Source organism: Sinocyclocheilus anshuiensis, unplaced genomic scaffold, assembly GCF_001515605.1.
Source record: "Sinocyclocheilus anshuiensis isolate Anshui unplaced genomic scaffold, SAMN03320099.WGS_v1.1 scaffold1335, whole genome shotgun sequence".
In the NCBI taxonomy this organism is placed as follows: Eukaryota; Metazoa; Chordata; class Actinopteri; order Cypriniformes; family Cyprinidae; genus Sinocyclocheilus; species Sinocyclocheilus anshuiensis.
In genome coordinates this window covers 208,146-226,203 of record NW_015540921.1, presented here as the reverse complement: position 1 = coordinate 226,203, position 18,058 = coordinate 208,146, and the positions used below count along the sequence as shown (strand labels likewise).

At 37.0% G+C, this 18,058-nt stretch overlaps 1 protein-coding gene across 1 annotated transcript in view; it reads left to right on the top strand.

Annotated features, from left to right (window-relative positions):
- Positions 1-16,209, top strand: part of LOC107689337 (neuroligin-4, X-linked-like) — a 31,371-nt gene extending 15,162 nt beyond the window's left edge. Inside the window, exons 4-6 of the mRNA XM_016487288.1 lie at positions 9,905-10,090; positions 12,366-13,155; positions 14,886-16,209. Coding sequence (XP_016342774.1) covers positions 9,905-10,090; positions 12,366-13,155; positions 14,886-15,741 — 1,832 coding nt within the window. The 3' untranslated portion in view covers positions 15,742-16,209. The remainder of the gene's footprint in view (positions 1-9,904; positions 10,091-12,365; positions 13,156-14,885) is intronic.
- The last annotated feature ends 1,849 nt before the right edge of the window (positions 16,210-18,058 follow it).

The window sequence follows — 18,058 nt, the reverse complement described above, 5'->3', positions numbered from 1 at the left end:
TTTATATTACATGTTCTGCCAAAAATAGATTCCTCACAAAAAAAAATAATGCTTTTATAATTCAGTTTCTTTGAACACGGTGAGGATTTGAAAGCTCATTAAAACACTAAGAATACTTATAAACACGAAGCAGCTCTCAGACTCTAAAAGTGTTTTAATTTGCAGTCCAAGTGTGCAGGTTTATGATTCATTCATTTTGAATCCACACATCTGGTTTATATTATTTATATGTTTGGCGCAGAGCAATTTATTTCTGTTTTTGAGAACATTTCTCTGCCGTTAGTGAGTTTTGAATGCGGTGACCTTGGATCGTCAGGCTCTCTTTCTCATCAAGATATTGAAGCAATTTTGTTTGAAGGTCCTGAGGTTCTTGGCACTGAATTAGAGTTGAAAAAGGCTGCTTTCATCAACATCTCTCCTTTAAGAAGAAAGGAAGATCCAGACACATCCCAGAGGCCTTCAGATTCAGACTGAATGCACTTTTGGCCATTATCATCCGATCTTTTGTACGAAATGGTGTAATATTTTGAACAAAGCATCTCTATACTATTGAGCTGGATGGAAGAGATTGACATCTCTCAGGTCCATCATTAAATTCACAGCTCAAACACATACACAATTAATTTGCATGACCAAATATTGTCTGAACATGCACCACCAGTCAAAAATGTGGAATAATTACGATTGATGATAATCAGAAATGTTTCTCGAGCAGCAAATCAGCATATTAGAATGATTTCTGAAGATCACGTGACACTGAAGACTGGAGTAATGATGCTGAAAATACAGCTTCGATCACAGGAATAAATTCTATTTTAACAGATATTCACAGAGAAAACAGCTGTTTTAAATTATAATAATATTTCACAATTTTTACTGTATTTTTGATCAAATAAATGCAGCCCTGCTGAGCAGAAGAGACTTCTTTAAAAAAATAGTAGTGTACACAAAACTCAAATTTGATTTGTTTTAGACTGGTTAGATGTGGCTTCAGGATATTTTCTCATCCAAGGCCTGGACATCCTTGTCTCGTCTCTCTGGCTCGTGTGCTTCAGAGATTTCCACAGAGTGTTTTTATGGGCAAAACGATCCAGCAGGGACAGATGGACTCAAGGCTGGAGGTCCGAGGAGAAACGACATCAGACAAAGCCACATAAAGACTCGACAGCGTCTGGAGGATCTGTTTGAACGAGCTCTGTCTCGTGTGCCTGCTGCAGCGTCTCAGCCTTTCAGCTGATATTTCATGTAATCTCAAGGCTAAATATTTCTGTCATAAAGACAGGCGTAAGGGACTGAAGTACTCAGAAGATGTTGGCGATTGCGGATAACAGAGCTCATTTGAAGGCTGAAAGTCCATTACATCCTCAGGTCGTTGTGAGAGACTGTTTTTCATCCCTTCTCTTTTCATCTTTCTTACTTTATATTCTCTAAAATGCTGTACAGTAAAAACTGAACTGAACTGATCCTGAATTTAACTGAAATACACTACTGTTTAAAAGTCTCTTCTGCTCAGCAAGGCTACATTTATTTGATCACAAATACTGTACAAATTGTGAAATATTATTATAATTTAAAGCAGCTGTTTTCTATGTGAGTATCTGTTAAACTGTAATGTATTTCTGTGATGCGCAGCTGTATTTTCAGCATCATTACTCCAGTCTTCAGTGTCACATGATCTTCAGAAATCATTCTAATATGCTGATTTAATGCTCCAGAAACATTTCTGATTATTAGCAATGATGAAAACAGTAATATTTTTGTGGAAACTGTGATGCATTTTATTTTTCAGGATTCACAGATGAACAGAAAGTTCAAAAGAACAGCATTTATTTGAAATAGAAATCTTTTGTTACATTATAAATCACTTTTCATCAATTTAATGCGGCCTTGATTTTGTTTTGTAATTCACTGTTTTTTTATTTTGATAGAACACACAAACAAACATTACAACAAAGGAGAGAAAACCTATTAAATAAACCATTGCCCTCCTAGAACCTCCCCCATCGCACCCCAGGACCCACATAAACACATACACAATATATATATATATATATATATATATATATATATATAATTTATTTTTTTATTTTTTTTGTGCCTCTTATCTCTGAAAAGGTGTTGGACAGGAACTCATGGAGAGCCGCACTGGAAAACGGGAACTATGAACTGCTAAATCCCCAGTCCAAAGAGAACGGGCTGATCAACGGAGAAGAGGAGCCAATGGAGATTTATGAGAATCACATCAGAGTCAAAGACAGGTTATTTTACTTTAATGTCTGTTAGCTGTTTATTTTTATTTCTGTGTTCAAACTAGTGGTGCAACGGATCACAAAACTCACGGTTCGGATCATATTATGGATTTTGAGTCACGGATCGTTTTTCAGATCAGCAAAAAATATATATATAAATTAGTGAAAGCTTACTTTAAGTACTTCTATACCACTAACTAATCAAGTTAGTAATAAAACAAGAACAATTACACAAATTACAAGCATAGATGAATACAACAAAACACAGTTACAAATAAAGTCAGTAACAGTAGCATTCAGGTGCAGAAATGTAATAATTAAGTGTAAAATAACACAATAGTGCTCACTGCACAAGTTAAATACAGATTAATCTTTGTTAGAGCTGTGGTGTTATTTGATTAGCAGACAGAAACAGGTATTTATTATTGGCTGCTGTCTCTTTAAGACCAAATGCACAGACCTAATACTGACACACATCCGTTTTCTTTCTCAGCTGTTTACCTTTACTAAGGACATAACTGACTGTGTTTACTAGAATACTTGCTAAAACGGGTATTTTAACATAACTTTGTGTGTATGTGAAAGAGGAATCAATTCGCTGTTCACGCGGTGTCTCTCTCTCTCTCTGTGTGTGCGGCAGCGGCTGAGCGCACAGAAAATAGCGCACGATTTAAAATTGCTTGAATGTGTAAACTGGCAAGACAAAACATGTGCAAATGATAAACTTTAACTCTATGATGTTAAACTTAACCGTTAATCCGTGAATCACATGCGTGCCGAACCGTGCAGCCTGATCCGTACGGATCACGGATCATCTACAATCCATTGAACCCCTAGTTCAAACAGAATCTGGTGCTCCTACAAGCTAACAGCAGTGCCTGCGATTGTGCGAACTGATGATGTTTTTCTCACGTTTAGGCCGCAAGAATTGAAGGCCGAGGGTCAGAGTGCCACGTCCACTACTGTGAGCACACCACAGCCTGTCAATAACATTGTCCACTATTTGGCACACGCTCTTGCACAGATAGAGCAGGGCATAGAGCGCAAGTTCCTGAAAGCTCCACTAGGTAAGATCTGTTACTTCTATGGTTTCTTCTGAAACTTTGAGGGTATAGGGGTGTGTTCCTGAAAACTATATGGATAATTGTTTTGTTTGTAGGAACATGTTTTTGTTTAATTTTTTAATTCGTTAATCCATAGGCTCTTATTTCTTTTTTTTTTTTGTAATTCACTGTTTATTATTTTGATAGAACACACATTACAACAATTACAACAAAGGAGAGAAAACCTATTAAATAAACCATTGCCCTCCTAGAACCTCCCCCATGGACCCACATCCGCAGGACCCACATAAACACAAAAGTAAAACAATATAAAAGCAAATATATATATAAAAATATATACAAACAAAATTGGTAATAATATTAACAACAGAATGACATCTTTAGATTAAAGGACCAAAATCTTCGAGACTATGGAAATCCAGTTCTTCCAAATAGATAAAGTAGCAGGCTTTGCGTAATTAGTCCGTGCAGAAGACAGTTCCAGATATAGTATTTCCAATAAGGAATGAATCCAGTGCTTAGCAGAAAGGTCATGAGGGGGTTTCCAGCGTTGAACTAGTAATTTCTTTGCCGCAGTCAAAGCTGCTAGCCAAAATTTCCATTCTTTCTCACTTATAGGAAATTGAGAATTATCATTCAACAATAAAATAACAGGATCTTTGGGAAAACGAATCTTGATAACCTTGTATAAAACATCAAGCACAATGTCCCAAAATTTTTGCACATCTGGACAGTCCCATAACATATGTATCAAGGTGTCAAGGCAACCTGGTCCACAAAATATGCAATATGGATGGGGTGATATACCCATAGCATAACGTATACGTGTGGTTAAATATGCTCTCTGAATAATTTTAAAGTTAATGAATTTGTGATTAGAGTTTGAGGACGCGTGGAATGTATTATCCCACACTGTGTCCCATTCAATGCTTCTATTATAGGGAGTCAAATCGGATAACCACGCTCCAGCTTTAGGGAATTTATCTGTATTAAGATTTGAAAAGCAAAGGTAAAAATAAGAAACAATTCCTATGCTTGGCGCATTTTGAATCCATTGCATCACTGGGTGAATTTGAAGATTATTACCCCAAGGAACCTTTTGAGATTTTAATGCAGAACGAAGTTGAAAATATAGAAATAACGTGTTACGGGAAATATTAAATCTTTCAATTAAGTCTTGAAAATCTAAAATTGATTTCTCTCCATTTATATCGTTTAACGTTAGAATACCTTTTGAAGCCCAAGTTGGCTGTACAAATGGTTGTCCACCAGAAAGCAAATTCAGATTGTGCCATACGGGAGTATGGGTATGCCATATAGTTTTAGATGGAAAAAGGGATTCAATATTTTTAAATATTTGGAGAGTATAGGAAAGTATAGGTCCATAATGTAATGAGCACTTCCTATACGTAAGGCCAGAACAAAAAAAATCTTGCAAACGAACTGGTGAAATAAGCTCTTGCTCTATTTCTTTCCACGAGGACTGTGAACGAGGATCAAACCATTTCTTAGCCGAGAGCAGAATAAAGGACCAATGATACCATTTAAAATTTGGACAACCCCATCCGCCTTTCATTTTAGTTCTTTGAAGTGTAGACCAAATGCGGCCTTGATGAATACAATTTATTTTAAAAAATGTTACTGCTTTGTTACTTTGAAAAAAAAGTGTTGTGGTTTGCAGTATATTAACTATCCACCAGACAAATCCATTTCTGGATTAATAAACTTCATAGTTTCATTTATTTCAAGCAACCAGTCACTCCGTTTAGACCCGCTAACAGATGAACTCTTAACTGTATTTACTGTAGTCCAGTTTCTGTAGTTGTTTGTTTGTTCTTATCACTGGAGGAGGAGTGTATGAACATGCTCACTGGTTAATTGGTTAATTATAGCCACAGTTTAGTGTGTCTGTCCATTGTTTGTAATTTACTCTGTATCTCAGTATTAGGGCTGTGCGATATGGACAAAAAAAAAACTATCGCGATTTCTTTGATCAATTTTGCGATTTCGATTTTAATCACGATTTTGACACACACAGACATACTTTACAGTAATGAATGCATTCAGTGTGAATTTGAAACATATTTCTAAAAGAAAACCAATTAGAGCTTTATCAAAAAGCTGTAACATGTCTCTAGAACAGACATAAGGCAAAATAATCACTAAGTAAAGGTGTAACAAAATGTCTCTAGAATAGACATATATGGCAGAACAAAAAAAATCCCGTGTCCAGGATTGCCTTGTTTATCTAAAAGTGCACTTTTCCTTGTTTTAAATCTAGCCAAAAAGCCATGTGTTGAATGTTGACTGTGAAACAGTAGACTTTAATTACTGTGCATTTATGGTGTAATTACTAAATTTCCGTGTCAATCCATGTTAATTTTTACCGCGAATAATGCGCTGTCACTTTAATTCAGCGCGTGCAGCACAGCAGAAATAGACTCCGTGCGGAAACGATCGCAGCACTGCTGCAGACGCACCGCTCCTGGAGCGCACTGCCGGACCGCAATCGCGTGCAGTGTGAACGCTCTGATCCGTTAACATGGGCGCGGAAAAAATACACACCACAGACGGAGTGTGTGAACCTGGCGTTACGTTTGTATGCCCGCCCGGTCTGTTCTGTTCTCGTGCTCCATTTAGGCGCGCTGCATTCTGATTGGTTCGGATAGCATACTGCGGGAGGTCGGGGGCGCGGAAAATCGTGCAAGCTCAAATCGCGATTTTATGACGATTTCGATTAATCGCGCAGCCCTACTAAGTATGTATAAATGCTTGACATATTATTTTGAAGCACTGAAGATTGTCTAAAAATAGTTTTTTTTTAATGCATTTTCAGTTTTTGTGCACCTTTTTTATCACATGCATATTGTGCAAAATTAATCCAGTTGTGGGTTTTCGAACCCAAGTTATAAACTTAATGCATTTTTAAACATGTTTTATTGCTTCAGAAATAATAACCACATTAATACAGCAAGATGTGTACAGTGTGTTAGTACTAGCTGTTGTTGTGCTATCATTATATAGTCTAAAACCATGAGAAAATTGTTTTACTTGAAATGAAATATTAAAAAAAATGAATTTATTTTATTTCAGCTAGTTGCAGAGGCAATATTTCTAATTTTAGTTTAGTTTAACATAACTTTTGTTTAAAGTACATAACTAAAATTAATAAATAAAAATTAATAAAAAATTAATACATTAATTTTGTTAAAATAAATTATTTTAAATAAATAAATCAATATATGTAATAAATATTGGTTTTATTATTTTTAAATGTATTATTATTTATAAGTTTTTGTTTTTGTTTCAAGTAACAAAAAATGCATTTTAATGTTTTATATGGATGGATGGATAGATAGATGATGGATGGATGGATGGATGGATGGATGGATAGATAGATAGATAGATAGATAGATAGATAGATAGATAGATAGATAGATAGATGACAGATGGATGGATGGATAGACATTTTAAAAAATAACAAAAATGACAAAACAGCTAAATTAATAAAACTCTAACTAAAATGAAAGTAAAAACAATATATAATAATTAAATCTAGTTCATAATATTAACAAAAACTATAGTAGTATAGTAGTATAGTATAGTAGAATATCACTGATACTAAAGTACAAGGGTGTAGAGTTTAGTAGAGACGCTATGACATGCTCCTACCAATATCCAGCGATTACTAAATTGTCCCTAGCAATCATTTTGATCAAACAAGTAAATAAATATGTGTATGTAACCACTGTTGTTGTAATAGTTCATACCATTGATATTACCTGAGAAGTTAAAGAAATACACTAGAAAACTGTGCACATTTAATAGATGTGTGGAGTAAGAAGTGAGAAATGTTGCCTAGCTGAAATAAAATCATTTCATTTTATTAATTTATTTTTAAAATTTATCTTATTTCAGTTCATATTTATTGTAAGTAATAAAAAGGTCAAGTGAATATGCACAATATTTTATATTTTTATAGTGTAAATAATTCTTCTCATCTGAACTACCAAATTTTCCTATAAGTTTGATCGCAACATATAATCATTGCTGTTTATAGTGTTTGTTTGAACACATGTCATTAACTAACTGTACATTTCTGCCATAAGGACAACACCTTGACATAATCACCACTGATAAACTCCTAAATCTAATGTAGAAACTTTCATTTTCTGTGAAGCTGCTTTGCAAAGATTTGCATCGTGAAAAACGCTAAACAATGAAACAGTAACTGAACTGAATTGAACCGCCTTTAAAACGTCTCTGATAGATTTAGTGTTGAGAAAACAAGCAACACAAGGCGCGTTTATTGCGTGATGAATGCTGCTTCGCTCACAGCATTTTGCCAGAAAATAAACAGAAGACATCAGAATCCATCTCATTAGACATCAGATGTTAAAGAGCTCGTTTAGCTGCTTCGCCGTCATAGATAAGCAGGCACTTTCCGAGGTGTAGAGCATCCGAGGCTTTGTGGTAATGGCTGCATGGCTCATTGAAGGGCTCCGCTGTGTTTATTGCTCAGGAATAAATTGCCCAGTCGAAAGTCCTACATCACCGACGAGGACTTCAATTAACCTTTATCAAGCACTGGCCTGGAGTCAGGAGATATATGCATCACAGGTGAAGGTCAGCCAAAGCGCTTTTTATTTGTGCACTGGAATTAATAATGCAGCGTCCTCATGATGGATGAAGCCCATCAATAAAGAACATACAGAAAATCAAGCTCTTGTGCATCCACTGCACTTTTGTTTTTTCCAGGTGAACGTACTGGAGCTGAAGGAAGTCTAAGCGCATTAACAGCTGTTTAGTGCCGCGCTCCTCACATCCACACGCGTGCGTCAGACGATTGTGTTGATCCTCGAGCGCAGATCAAAGGGAAATTGAGTTTGTCATTTCATATCTTGAGCTTCTCCTGATACTTGCATTCAGAACGAGTGCGGGTGATTTCAGACGTGAAAAATAACCGCTGAAGACCAGTGAAATGAACAGACAATTAAAGAGTTAATGTTCATTATAACAGTTTTCCAGCGTGTTTTGTTTGGAGAAATACCTGCATTATTTTTCATTGCAGAAGCTAGTGCAGCAGCTTGTGATTTTGTGAAATTATATTTCTACTGTATGTTCATCTAAATTTAATATGCAATATATATAAATTCATGATTTACAGTATGATGACATATATGACATGAAACGTTTAAAAATAAAGGTTTTAAAATGATTTTTATTATTATTATTATTATTATCAATAATAATATTGTTGTTATTGTGTTTTTGTTTAAATATTTACATTTATTTTTGTTTTTCATATTTTCTGTTATCATTTTAATTTTAGTTAAAGTAAGTAATTATTATTATTTTTTTTTTTTTTTAATGTGTCTATATAGATTTTATGTATTTTTATTTCAGTTTTGGTTTTAGTTAAGTACTTCAATTTCAATTAAATGAAAATGAGAAATGTTGCCTTGATAATTGAAATAAAAAATGTTTACTTTTTTAGTGTTTTGTTTTATTTCAGTGTAACAACGTTCGTAGGTCGGGAAGAAGGAGGCGGGAACCGGCGAACATTTAAACAAAACTTTATTAATAAAATACACACAAAATAGCGCGACAGCCCCTCGCGGACGACTGTCGCGCACAAACAGAACCAAAACACAAAATAAAATCCAGGCCTGGTCCTCTCTCGTCCAACACGGTCGTCACTCCTCCTTTTATCCTTCCGGAGCTCCTCCGTGGGACTCGAGACCGGTGAGTGGCGCAGGTGTCGCGCATTAGCATTTCCTCCACCGGCCTCGCTCCGTTCCCACGGCTCTCGGCCCCGCCCCTCTCGTCACATTCAGTTAACAATATTTTTATGTTTTTACATTGTTTCATATTGTATATGAAATACATTTTGTAGTATCATTGATATGCTATTATAGTTTTTATAAATATCCTGATTTAGTTTTTTATATATTTTCATGTTTTCATTTTACTTTAAAGTTTTAGTAATTTTATGTTTTTAGGCATATTTATTTATTTACAAATTATATAATTGATATATTACATAATATTATATAATTTTAATATACTTTTTATTCATTTTTATTTTGGTTTGTTTACTACTTTGTTCAAATGAACTATAAAGGGAAATGCTGGCTTGTCATCTAACTGAAATAAAATTACTTTTTTCAGTTAACGAAAATGTATTGTTTTGTCTTTTTAATATATGTTTAATATATATATATATATATATATATATATATATATCTGTGTGTGTGTGTGTGTGTGTGTGTAGTTTTTATTCTTTTTGAATTCATTTTATTTTTTATTTTTAGTAAATAAAATTTATCTAAGTACTTCGTTAAAGTTTTTTTTTTAAATATTTTCTTTTAAGTTAACAAACACACACACACACACACACATATTTATTGTTTGTTTGTTTGTTGTAGTTTTAGTTAATTCAGTGATTCTAAATCAGTAGCGAAATGTGCATCATCCCAGATAAATCTCTTATAGATGTGCGTATGTGTCCAACAGCCTAAAATCCTGTGAATATCCAAACATGTGTCCACTGCAGCGTTTCCTGATCTCTCAGCTGTCTCTGTGTTTCAGGTTTCCTCAGCACAGGCGATCAAGCAGCCAAAGGGAATTACGGTCTGCTGGATCAGATCCAGGCTCTGCGCTGGGTGAAGGAGAACATTCAGGCTTTTAACGGCGATCCGGAGCGAGTGACCATCTTCGGCTCCGGAGCAGGAGCCTCCTGCGTCAGTCTGCTGACCCTCTCGCACTACTCTGAAGGTCTCTGGAGATCTTAAGCTGAATCGTATGAATACATAGGGCTGCACGATTGATCAAAATACTGAAATCGAGCTTTATGATTTGCATAGTAAATTCACAGTAAATGCTGTTCCACACAAACTTGTCAGAACTTGAGTTTTGGTCGTTTATAACCAGTGTTGTGCAAGTTACTTCCAAACTGTAATACGTTATAGATTACTTGTTATTGTTATTTAAAAGTAATTCCGTACCTTACAATATTACTGTCTCAGAATTGTAATGCGTTACATGACTCCTGTATTACTTTTGAGTTACTTTCACCAAAATAACTACAGAAGTAGAACTTAAGGTAACACTTTATTTTAGGGTCTCTTAACTAGTTGCTTATTAACATGCATATTACTAGAATATTAGCCATTTATTAGTAGTAATTAAGCACATATTAATGCCTTATTCTACATTACCGTAACCCTACCCAATACCTAAACTTAACAACTACCTTACTAACTAATAATAAGTAGCAAATTAGGAATTTATTGAGGGAAAATTTGTAGTTAATAGTGAATAAGTGTTCCCTATTCTAAAGTGTTACCATACTTAACATTCTAAAATGACAAAATGTACTGCATCGCATTTTACATCCAGTAGAGGGCGATATCGCATACGTCCATCTCGTGCATGTTCAGTCTTCTGCCATCTTCACCCATTAGCCGCTTTTCCACTGGCCAGTGCGAGCCGCCTTACAGCGAGCCGGGCGGGGCTAATAGCCTCGGACCTCGAGCACAGAGGCCGAAATCATGCCGCGTTTCCACTGTCGGGCCAGTAGCCTTGCGGCACTCCTGTAAAACCCGCCGTAAACACGCCTTCACTGGACTACGTCACACAATACAAAGTTCCACCAGCGAGAGGGAGATGAATGAAATAAATCGCCAAACAAATATATCAAAAGCTGTCGTTTAGTCTCTATTTACAAACTTGGACACCACACGTGGCTATTGACTGACCACGAACCAGAAATAGAACTTACTTGCGGCATTTTTGATTCGTTAATGTCTTGCGTTTTTTTTTTTTTACAATAAAATTTTGGGTTAAAAGTGTGTTGTAACTTGTAACGCATGCGCTACTGAACATGTACCGAGTAAAATATTACTGAAAATTGATTAGTAATGCCTTACACTACTGCGTTACAGCAAAAAGTAATCAGTTACTGTAATGCATTACTTTTGTAACGCGTTACTCCCAACACTGTTTATAACATGCATTTGGGAACATACGAAAACCATCTTCTCAAACCTGTAATGAGAAGAGCTGATCAACAAAAGAGAAGCTTTAATAGCTCCCTGGGGTTTTTCATTGTATTTAATTTTTTTTTAATCCAAAGCGCCATACAAATGAAAAACACAACAAGCCATTCATCTTAAAAAAGCAATAAACACGAGAAGTGTTGGTGGGTACAATGAAAGTTGTATGCATACAATAACAATAAAGAAATTCAATTCAATTCAGTTCAATTAAAGTGCTAGAAATGCAAAGTTTCAGATATTGTTCAGAATAGTACAAGCTAGAACAGGGAGGGTTTTCAATCAAAATATAAGTTTGATGGTTTAACTTTTAAAAATGAAGAAATTAAGACATCCATAAATATTGTAATTTAGTATTGGAATTTTACAGTTTTACAATTTACTGTATGTATGTATGTAAAATAAAAGTATTATTATATAATTTTGTTTGTTAAATACTTAATTTTGCAGTGAACTATTGCAATAATACTATTTCTTAATGTTTTATTATTTTATTATTTTGTTTTTTTATTTTATTAGTTTTATTTAAATACATACAAATAAATAATAATAATAATTATTATTATTATTTTATTATTATTATTATTAGTAGTAGTAGTAGTAGTATAATTACATAATATTATTACTATTAATAATAATAATAATAATAATAATATTTATTTAAATTGCAAAAAAAAATTATCAGAAAAAAATACTTGAATTTACAGTGAAATATTACAAGTAATATTACTTATTGTTTTTTTAAATATAAACTCTCTCTCTCTATATATATATATATATATATTGTAGCCATATTTATATATAATCACAAGATTATTGATATAATTATTGTTATAATTGACATACAGAATAACATGCACTGCAAACCTGGACTTCTTTTAAATTGCAATTGTAATTTTTATCAGAATAGTTTTTTTTCCCAGTGCTAATAAATAATCATGATATTTAAATGTTTAAATGTTGTATTACTCTGACAGTGAGTGTTTGTGTCCCAGATCTGTTTCAGAAAGCGATCATTCAGAGCGGGACGGCTCTCTCCAGCTGGGCCGTCAACTACCAGCCGGCCAAATACACGCGCATGCTGGCCGAGAAGGTCGGCTGCAATGAAGACGACACGGTCGAGCTGATCGAGTGCCTCCAAAAGAAAAACTACAAGGAGCTGATCGAGCAGAACATCACCCCCGCCAAATACCACATCGCCTTCGGACCCGTGATCGACGGAGACGTCATTCCGGACGACCCACAGATCCTCATGGAGCAAGGAGAGTTCCTGAACTACGATATAATGCTTGGAGTCAACCAGGGCGAAGGGTACAAGTTCGTGGACGGGATCTTAGACAGCGAGGATAGAGTAACGAGCAACGACTTTGAGTTCGCCATATCAGAATTCGTCGACCACTTGTACGGCTACCCGGAAGGAAAGGACACCCTGCGGGAAACCATAAAGTTCATGTACACGGACTGGGCGGACAGGGAAAACCCGGAGATGCGGCGGAAAACACTGGTCGCACTTTTCACGGATCACCAGTGGGTGGCGCCGGCCGTGGCTACAGCGGACCTGCACGCGCAGTACGGATCGCCCACGTACTTTTATGCCTTTTATCACCACTGCCAGAGCGATATGAAGCCAGCCTGGGCCGATTCGGCACACGGAGATGAGCTTCCGTACGTTTTCGGCATTCCCATGATCGGCCCCACAGATCTCTTCAACTGCAACTTCTCCAAGAATGACATAATGTTGAGCGCCGTGGTCATGACGTACTGGACGAACTTTGCCAAAACTGGGTGAGTAAGATGCATATGTTTACATTCTAATAAAGCTAATTAGCACAGAAAATACATAAGCACCTGTATAAATACATAAGGGCTGCAGGATGACTTTATTTTGTTTAACTTGATTTAAAAGTATTTAAATTGATAAATTAATATATTAGTTTATAAATTAATAATACAATTAGATAGATAGATAGATAGATAGATAGATAGAGAGAGAGAGAGAGAGAGAGAGACAGAGAGAGAGAGAGAGAGAGATTGTTCTGGGTGTTTGCTGGGTTGTTGCTAGGCAGTTGCTAGGGTATTCTGGGTGGTTGCCAGAGTGTTGCTATGCAATTTCTAGGGTGTTGCTAGGCAATCAAATGTAACATCCCTAATTGGCCCTTTAATTGCTGCTTTCAGCCATTTTTGTTGCTAGGGAGCTGCTAGGGTATTCTGGGTGGTTGCTAGAGTGTTGCTAGGCAGTCGAAAGTAAAATAACTAATTGACCCTTTAATTGCTGCTCTCAGCTGTTTTTATTGCCAGGGTGTTGCTAGGCAGTTGCTGGGGTATTCTGTGTATTCTGTCTAGTTGCTAGGGTATTCTGGGTGGTTGCTAGGGTGTTGCTAGGCAGTCAAATGTAACATCACAAATTGTCCCTTCAATTGCTGCTTTCAGCTATTTTTATTGCTAGGGTGTTGCTAGGCAGTTGCTAAGGTATTCTGTGTGGTTGCTAAAGTGTTGCTATGCAGTTGCTAGGCAGTCAAAAGTAACATCACAATTTGACCCTTTAATTGTTTCTTTCAGTTATTTTTGTTGCTAGGATGCTGCTAGGCAGATGCTAGGGTATTCTGGGTGGTTGCTAGGGCGTTGCTAGATGGTCAAAAGTAACATCACTATTTAACCTTTTAATTTCTGATTTCAGCCATTTTTGTTGCTAGGGTGTTGTTAGGCAGTTGCTAGGTTATTTTGGTTGGTTGCTAGAGTGTTGGTATGAAGTTGCTATGGCTTTGCTGGACAATTAAACGTAACATCACTAATTGACCCTTTCATTTATTTTTTGTTGTTAGGGTGTTGCTAGGGTATTCTGGGTGGTTGCTAAAGTGTTGCTAGGCAGTGGAAAGTAAAATCACTAATTGACCTTTCAATTGCTGATTTCAGAAATTTTTTGTTGCTAAAGTCAAGTCAAGACACCTTTATTTAAATAGCGCTTTATACAATACAGATTGAGTCAAAGCAGCTTTACAGTGTTAAACAGGAAAAACGTGTGCTGATAATGCAGGAGGACAATAGAAAACCGTCAGTTTATCAGTTAAAGTCGGTTCATTTTTCAGTGTAAATTAACATCACTAATTGACCTTTTAATGACTGCTTTCAGCTATTTTTGTTGCTAGGGTGTTGCTAGGCAGCTAGGGTATTCTGGGTGGTTGCTAGAGTGTTGCTACGCAGTTGCTAGGGCGTTGCTAGGCAATCAAACATTACATCACAAATTGAACCTTTAATTGCTGCTTTCAGCTATTTTGTTGCTAAGGTGTTGCTAGGGTATTCTGGAGTGTTGCTATGCCGTTGCAAGGGCGTTGCTAAGCAGTCGATCTTAACCTCACTAACTGACCCTTTAATTGCTGCTTTCGGCTGTTTATATTTCTGAATCTGATCAGATCGTCATTTCAATATTTTACAAGAATGAATTAAAAAAATGCAAAGTAAAGCATCAACAATGGTACAGATGTTACTAATTTAACATGTTTTGTTTTACTTCACAGAGACCCGAATCAGCCGGTTCCTCAAGACACAAAGTTCATCCACACTAAACCGAACCGCTTTGAGGAGGTGGCCTGGTCTAAGTACAACCCTAAAGACCAGCTGTACCTGCACATCGGCCTGAAGCCTCGCGTCCGCGACCACTACAGGGCCACCAAGATCGCCTTCTGGTTGGAGTTAGTGCCGCACCTACACAACATCAACGAACTCTTCCAGTACGTTTCATCGACGACCAAAATCCCACCGCAAGACACTACGCCGTTCTCCTACACCAAACGCCTGTCCAACAAACTCTGGCCTTCGACCACCCGCCATCCACCCGCTCCTCCGGCCAACACCAAACAGATGTCGAATCAGCAGAAGACATCCGAGCACGGCGACGGGACGGTTATCATCGAAGCGCGAGATTATTCGACCGAGCTGAGCGTGACGATCGCCGTCGGTGCGTCTCTGCTCTTCTTAAACATCCTGGCATTTGCAGCGCTCTACTACAAGAAGGACAAACACCGGCTGGAGTCGAGTCGCAGGCACAGTCCACCAAGAAATCTTGCTAACGACATTCCCCGCGTGCCGAGTGAAGAGCTGATGTCCCTGCAGATGAAGCAGCTTGACCATGATCACGACTGCGATTCGCTGCAAGGCCACGACATGATTCGGCTGACCTGTCCTCCGGATTACGCGCTCACGTTGCGCCGCTCGCCCGATGACGTGCCGCTGATGATGCCGAACACCATCACCATGATTCCCAGCTCTTTTGCCGGCATGCAGCCGTCGTATCACAACCCATTCAACGTGTTCGGGAACAGCACCCCGAGCAGCACGGGCCTCCCGCACGGACACTCCACGACGCGAGTATAACTCGTCGTAAGTTGACAGACTATTTAGATGCGCACCCGGGTGCTTGAAAACAAATACTGAGGGTGTTATTTTGTTATGGACTCTTTTATTAAATAAGTAACGTTACACTTATTAACCTGTATAATGTGATCAGTGAATGTAATCATTTTTCTCATTCATGGTACAGCGACTGAAGCTTTCAAAAAAATAAGATTACGTACAGTACAGTAAATGAAGAAATATTATTTGCATCCTGATTTCCTGGTTAACATGTGAGATGATTTATCACTACACACTTGCATTGCAGCACAAATAGCTGCAGATACATGGTAAACAAAGATTGGGGGTGGGCATTTTTGCTGTTACTTGATATTCATAATTAATATCATATTATTAATAACAGACAGACAGACAGACAGATAGACAGATAGATAGATAGATATTTATTAGACAATTTAAACAATTGATAGGGTATTCTGGGTGGTCGCTAGAGAGTTGCTAGGCAGTTGCTAGGGTGTTTCTGGGTGGTTGTTAGAGTGTTGTTATGCAGTTACTAGGGCGTTGCTGGGGTATTCTGGGTGGTTGCTAGTGTGTTGCTAGGGCATTGCTAGGGTTTTTCTAGGCAATAGCTAGGGTGTTTTTGGGGATTGATAGAGTGTTGCGATACAATTGATAGGGAATTGCTAGGCAGTCGCTAGGATGTTCTAGGTTGTTGCTAGGGTATTTGTAGGTGGTTGGTAAAGTGTTGTAAGGCAGTCGAAAGTAACATCACTAATTGACCCTTTAATTGCTGCTTTCAGCTATTTTTGTTGCTGGGTGGTTGCTAGAGTGTTGCTATGCAGTTGCTAGAGTGTTGCTAGGCAGTCAAGTGTCATTACTAATTGACCCTTTAATTGCTGCTTTGCATTGCTAAGGTTTTACTAGGCAGTAGCTATGGTGTTTTAGGTGGTTGATAGAGTGTTGGTATGCAATTGCTAGGGCGTTGCTAGGGTTTTGCTAGGCAATTGCTTGGATGTTCTAGGTGGTTGCTAGACTGTTGCTAGGCAGTTGCAAGGGTATCTATCTATCTAACTATGTATCTAGACTGAGCTATATGCGTCATGTACAGCAGTGCTTTATGGGAGTTAATTGTGTCTATTCCGCAGCCATGACCAGCAGTAGTATTGATCACTGTGGCTGATTTAAGAGGATTTCTGAACATATTTAGTCTCTGTGTTTTTTCAAGAATTCAAGAAAGAACTTGTGCCACAGAAGTGTCGCTTCTTACATTTTGAACACGAGATCAGGTCGCAATGTGGAACTCTTGTGCCATCTGAGAGGATCTGCTGTCAGATCTTAAAGGTGCTGCAAAACCTTTAAATCTTTAAACCCCGCCCTCCAAAGATATGATTGACAGGTGGAGAGGGTTTCTGATTGGCTCTTTTCTGTTATTTTTTTGCAGTCTAGTTCTGTGATTTCTCACAGCACGTGTTTCACTGATATCTGCCAGGTTGTAGTAAGATTTTATATGTATTATTGTGTTAAAATTATTGCTTGCAGCACCTTTTAGAGCTCGTATCAGTGTGGCGATGGCCTTTATCTGACAGTAATCTTTCTCTCAGCCTGAATAGTGTTATTTTAGTGTATATAGCATATAGAATAAATTGTAAAAAGAACATCTGCAGCTTGTAGAATTGCTTTCAATGAAACTGTCTTTTAGGGACTTTTTCTTTTGCTCGTGTACAGTTCTGAATGTACTTTTGCCATCTTCATCCCTCCATGTTTGACCATTTCAAAACATCATTTATGTGACAGTGGATGGTCTGGTCCTCATTTCAGTCAGTTATTCCATAACATGAAACAAATTTGATAACCACCTTAAATATTTAGATGCAAATATAGTTAATAAACCTCATCAAATGGAACGTCAAAAGACTGCTTTCATGAACATGTTCTCCCTTCTGCCATTGGTCAGTCACACAGATAGTCCCGCCCCCAAAGTCATGTCATTGGCTGAGTCAGACGTTGACACGTCAGGCCACCTATTAATGACACACATCGACTTTAAAGTGATTTAGTTGTTTTCCAGAAATATGAGATGAGCTGAAATTTCAACTTCCTGTGATTGTAATCTGTAAACAGGAAGTTTACAGCATACTGTTTCTTATTTCTATATAATAGTGTTTCTCTAAATATAACTCAGTTCCTGTAAGTATGCACCATTTGCATAATGATTTATAAATACTGATAAAGATTTTTGAAGATTTATGTTTTCATTGTCCATTTTTGCTCATTTGTGGTCTGTTTTTTTCTGTTTAATTTTTTAAGCATTAAATAATGTACACTTTTCCTGTAACAG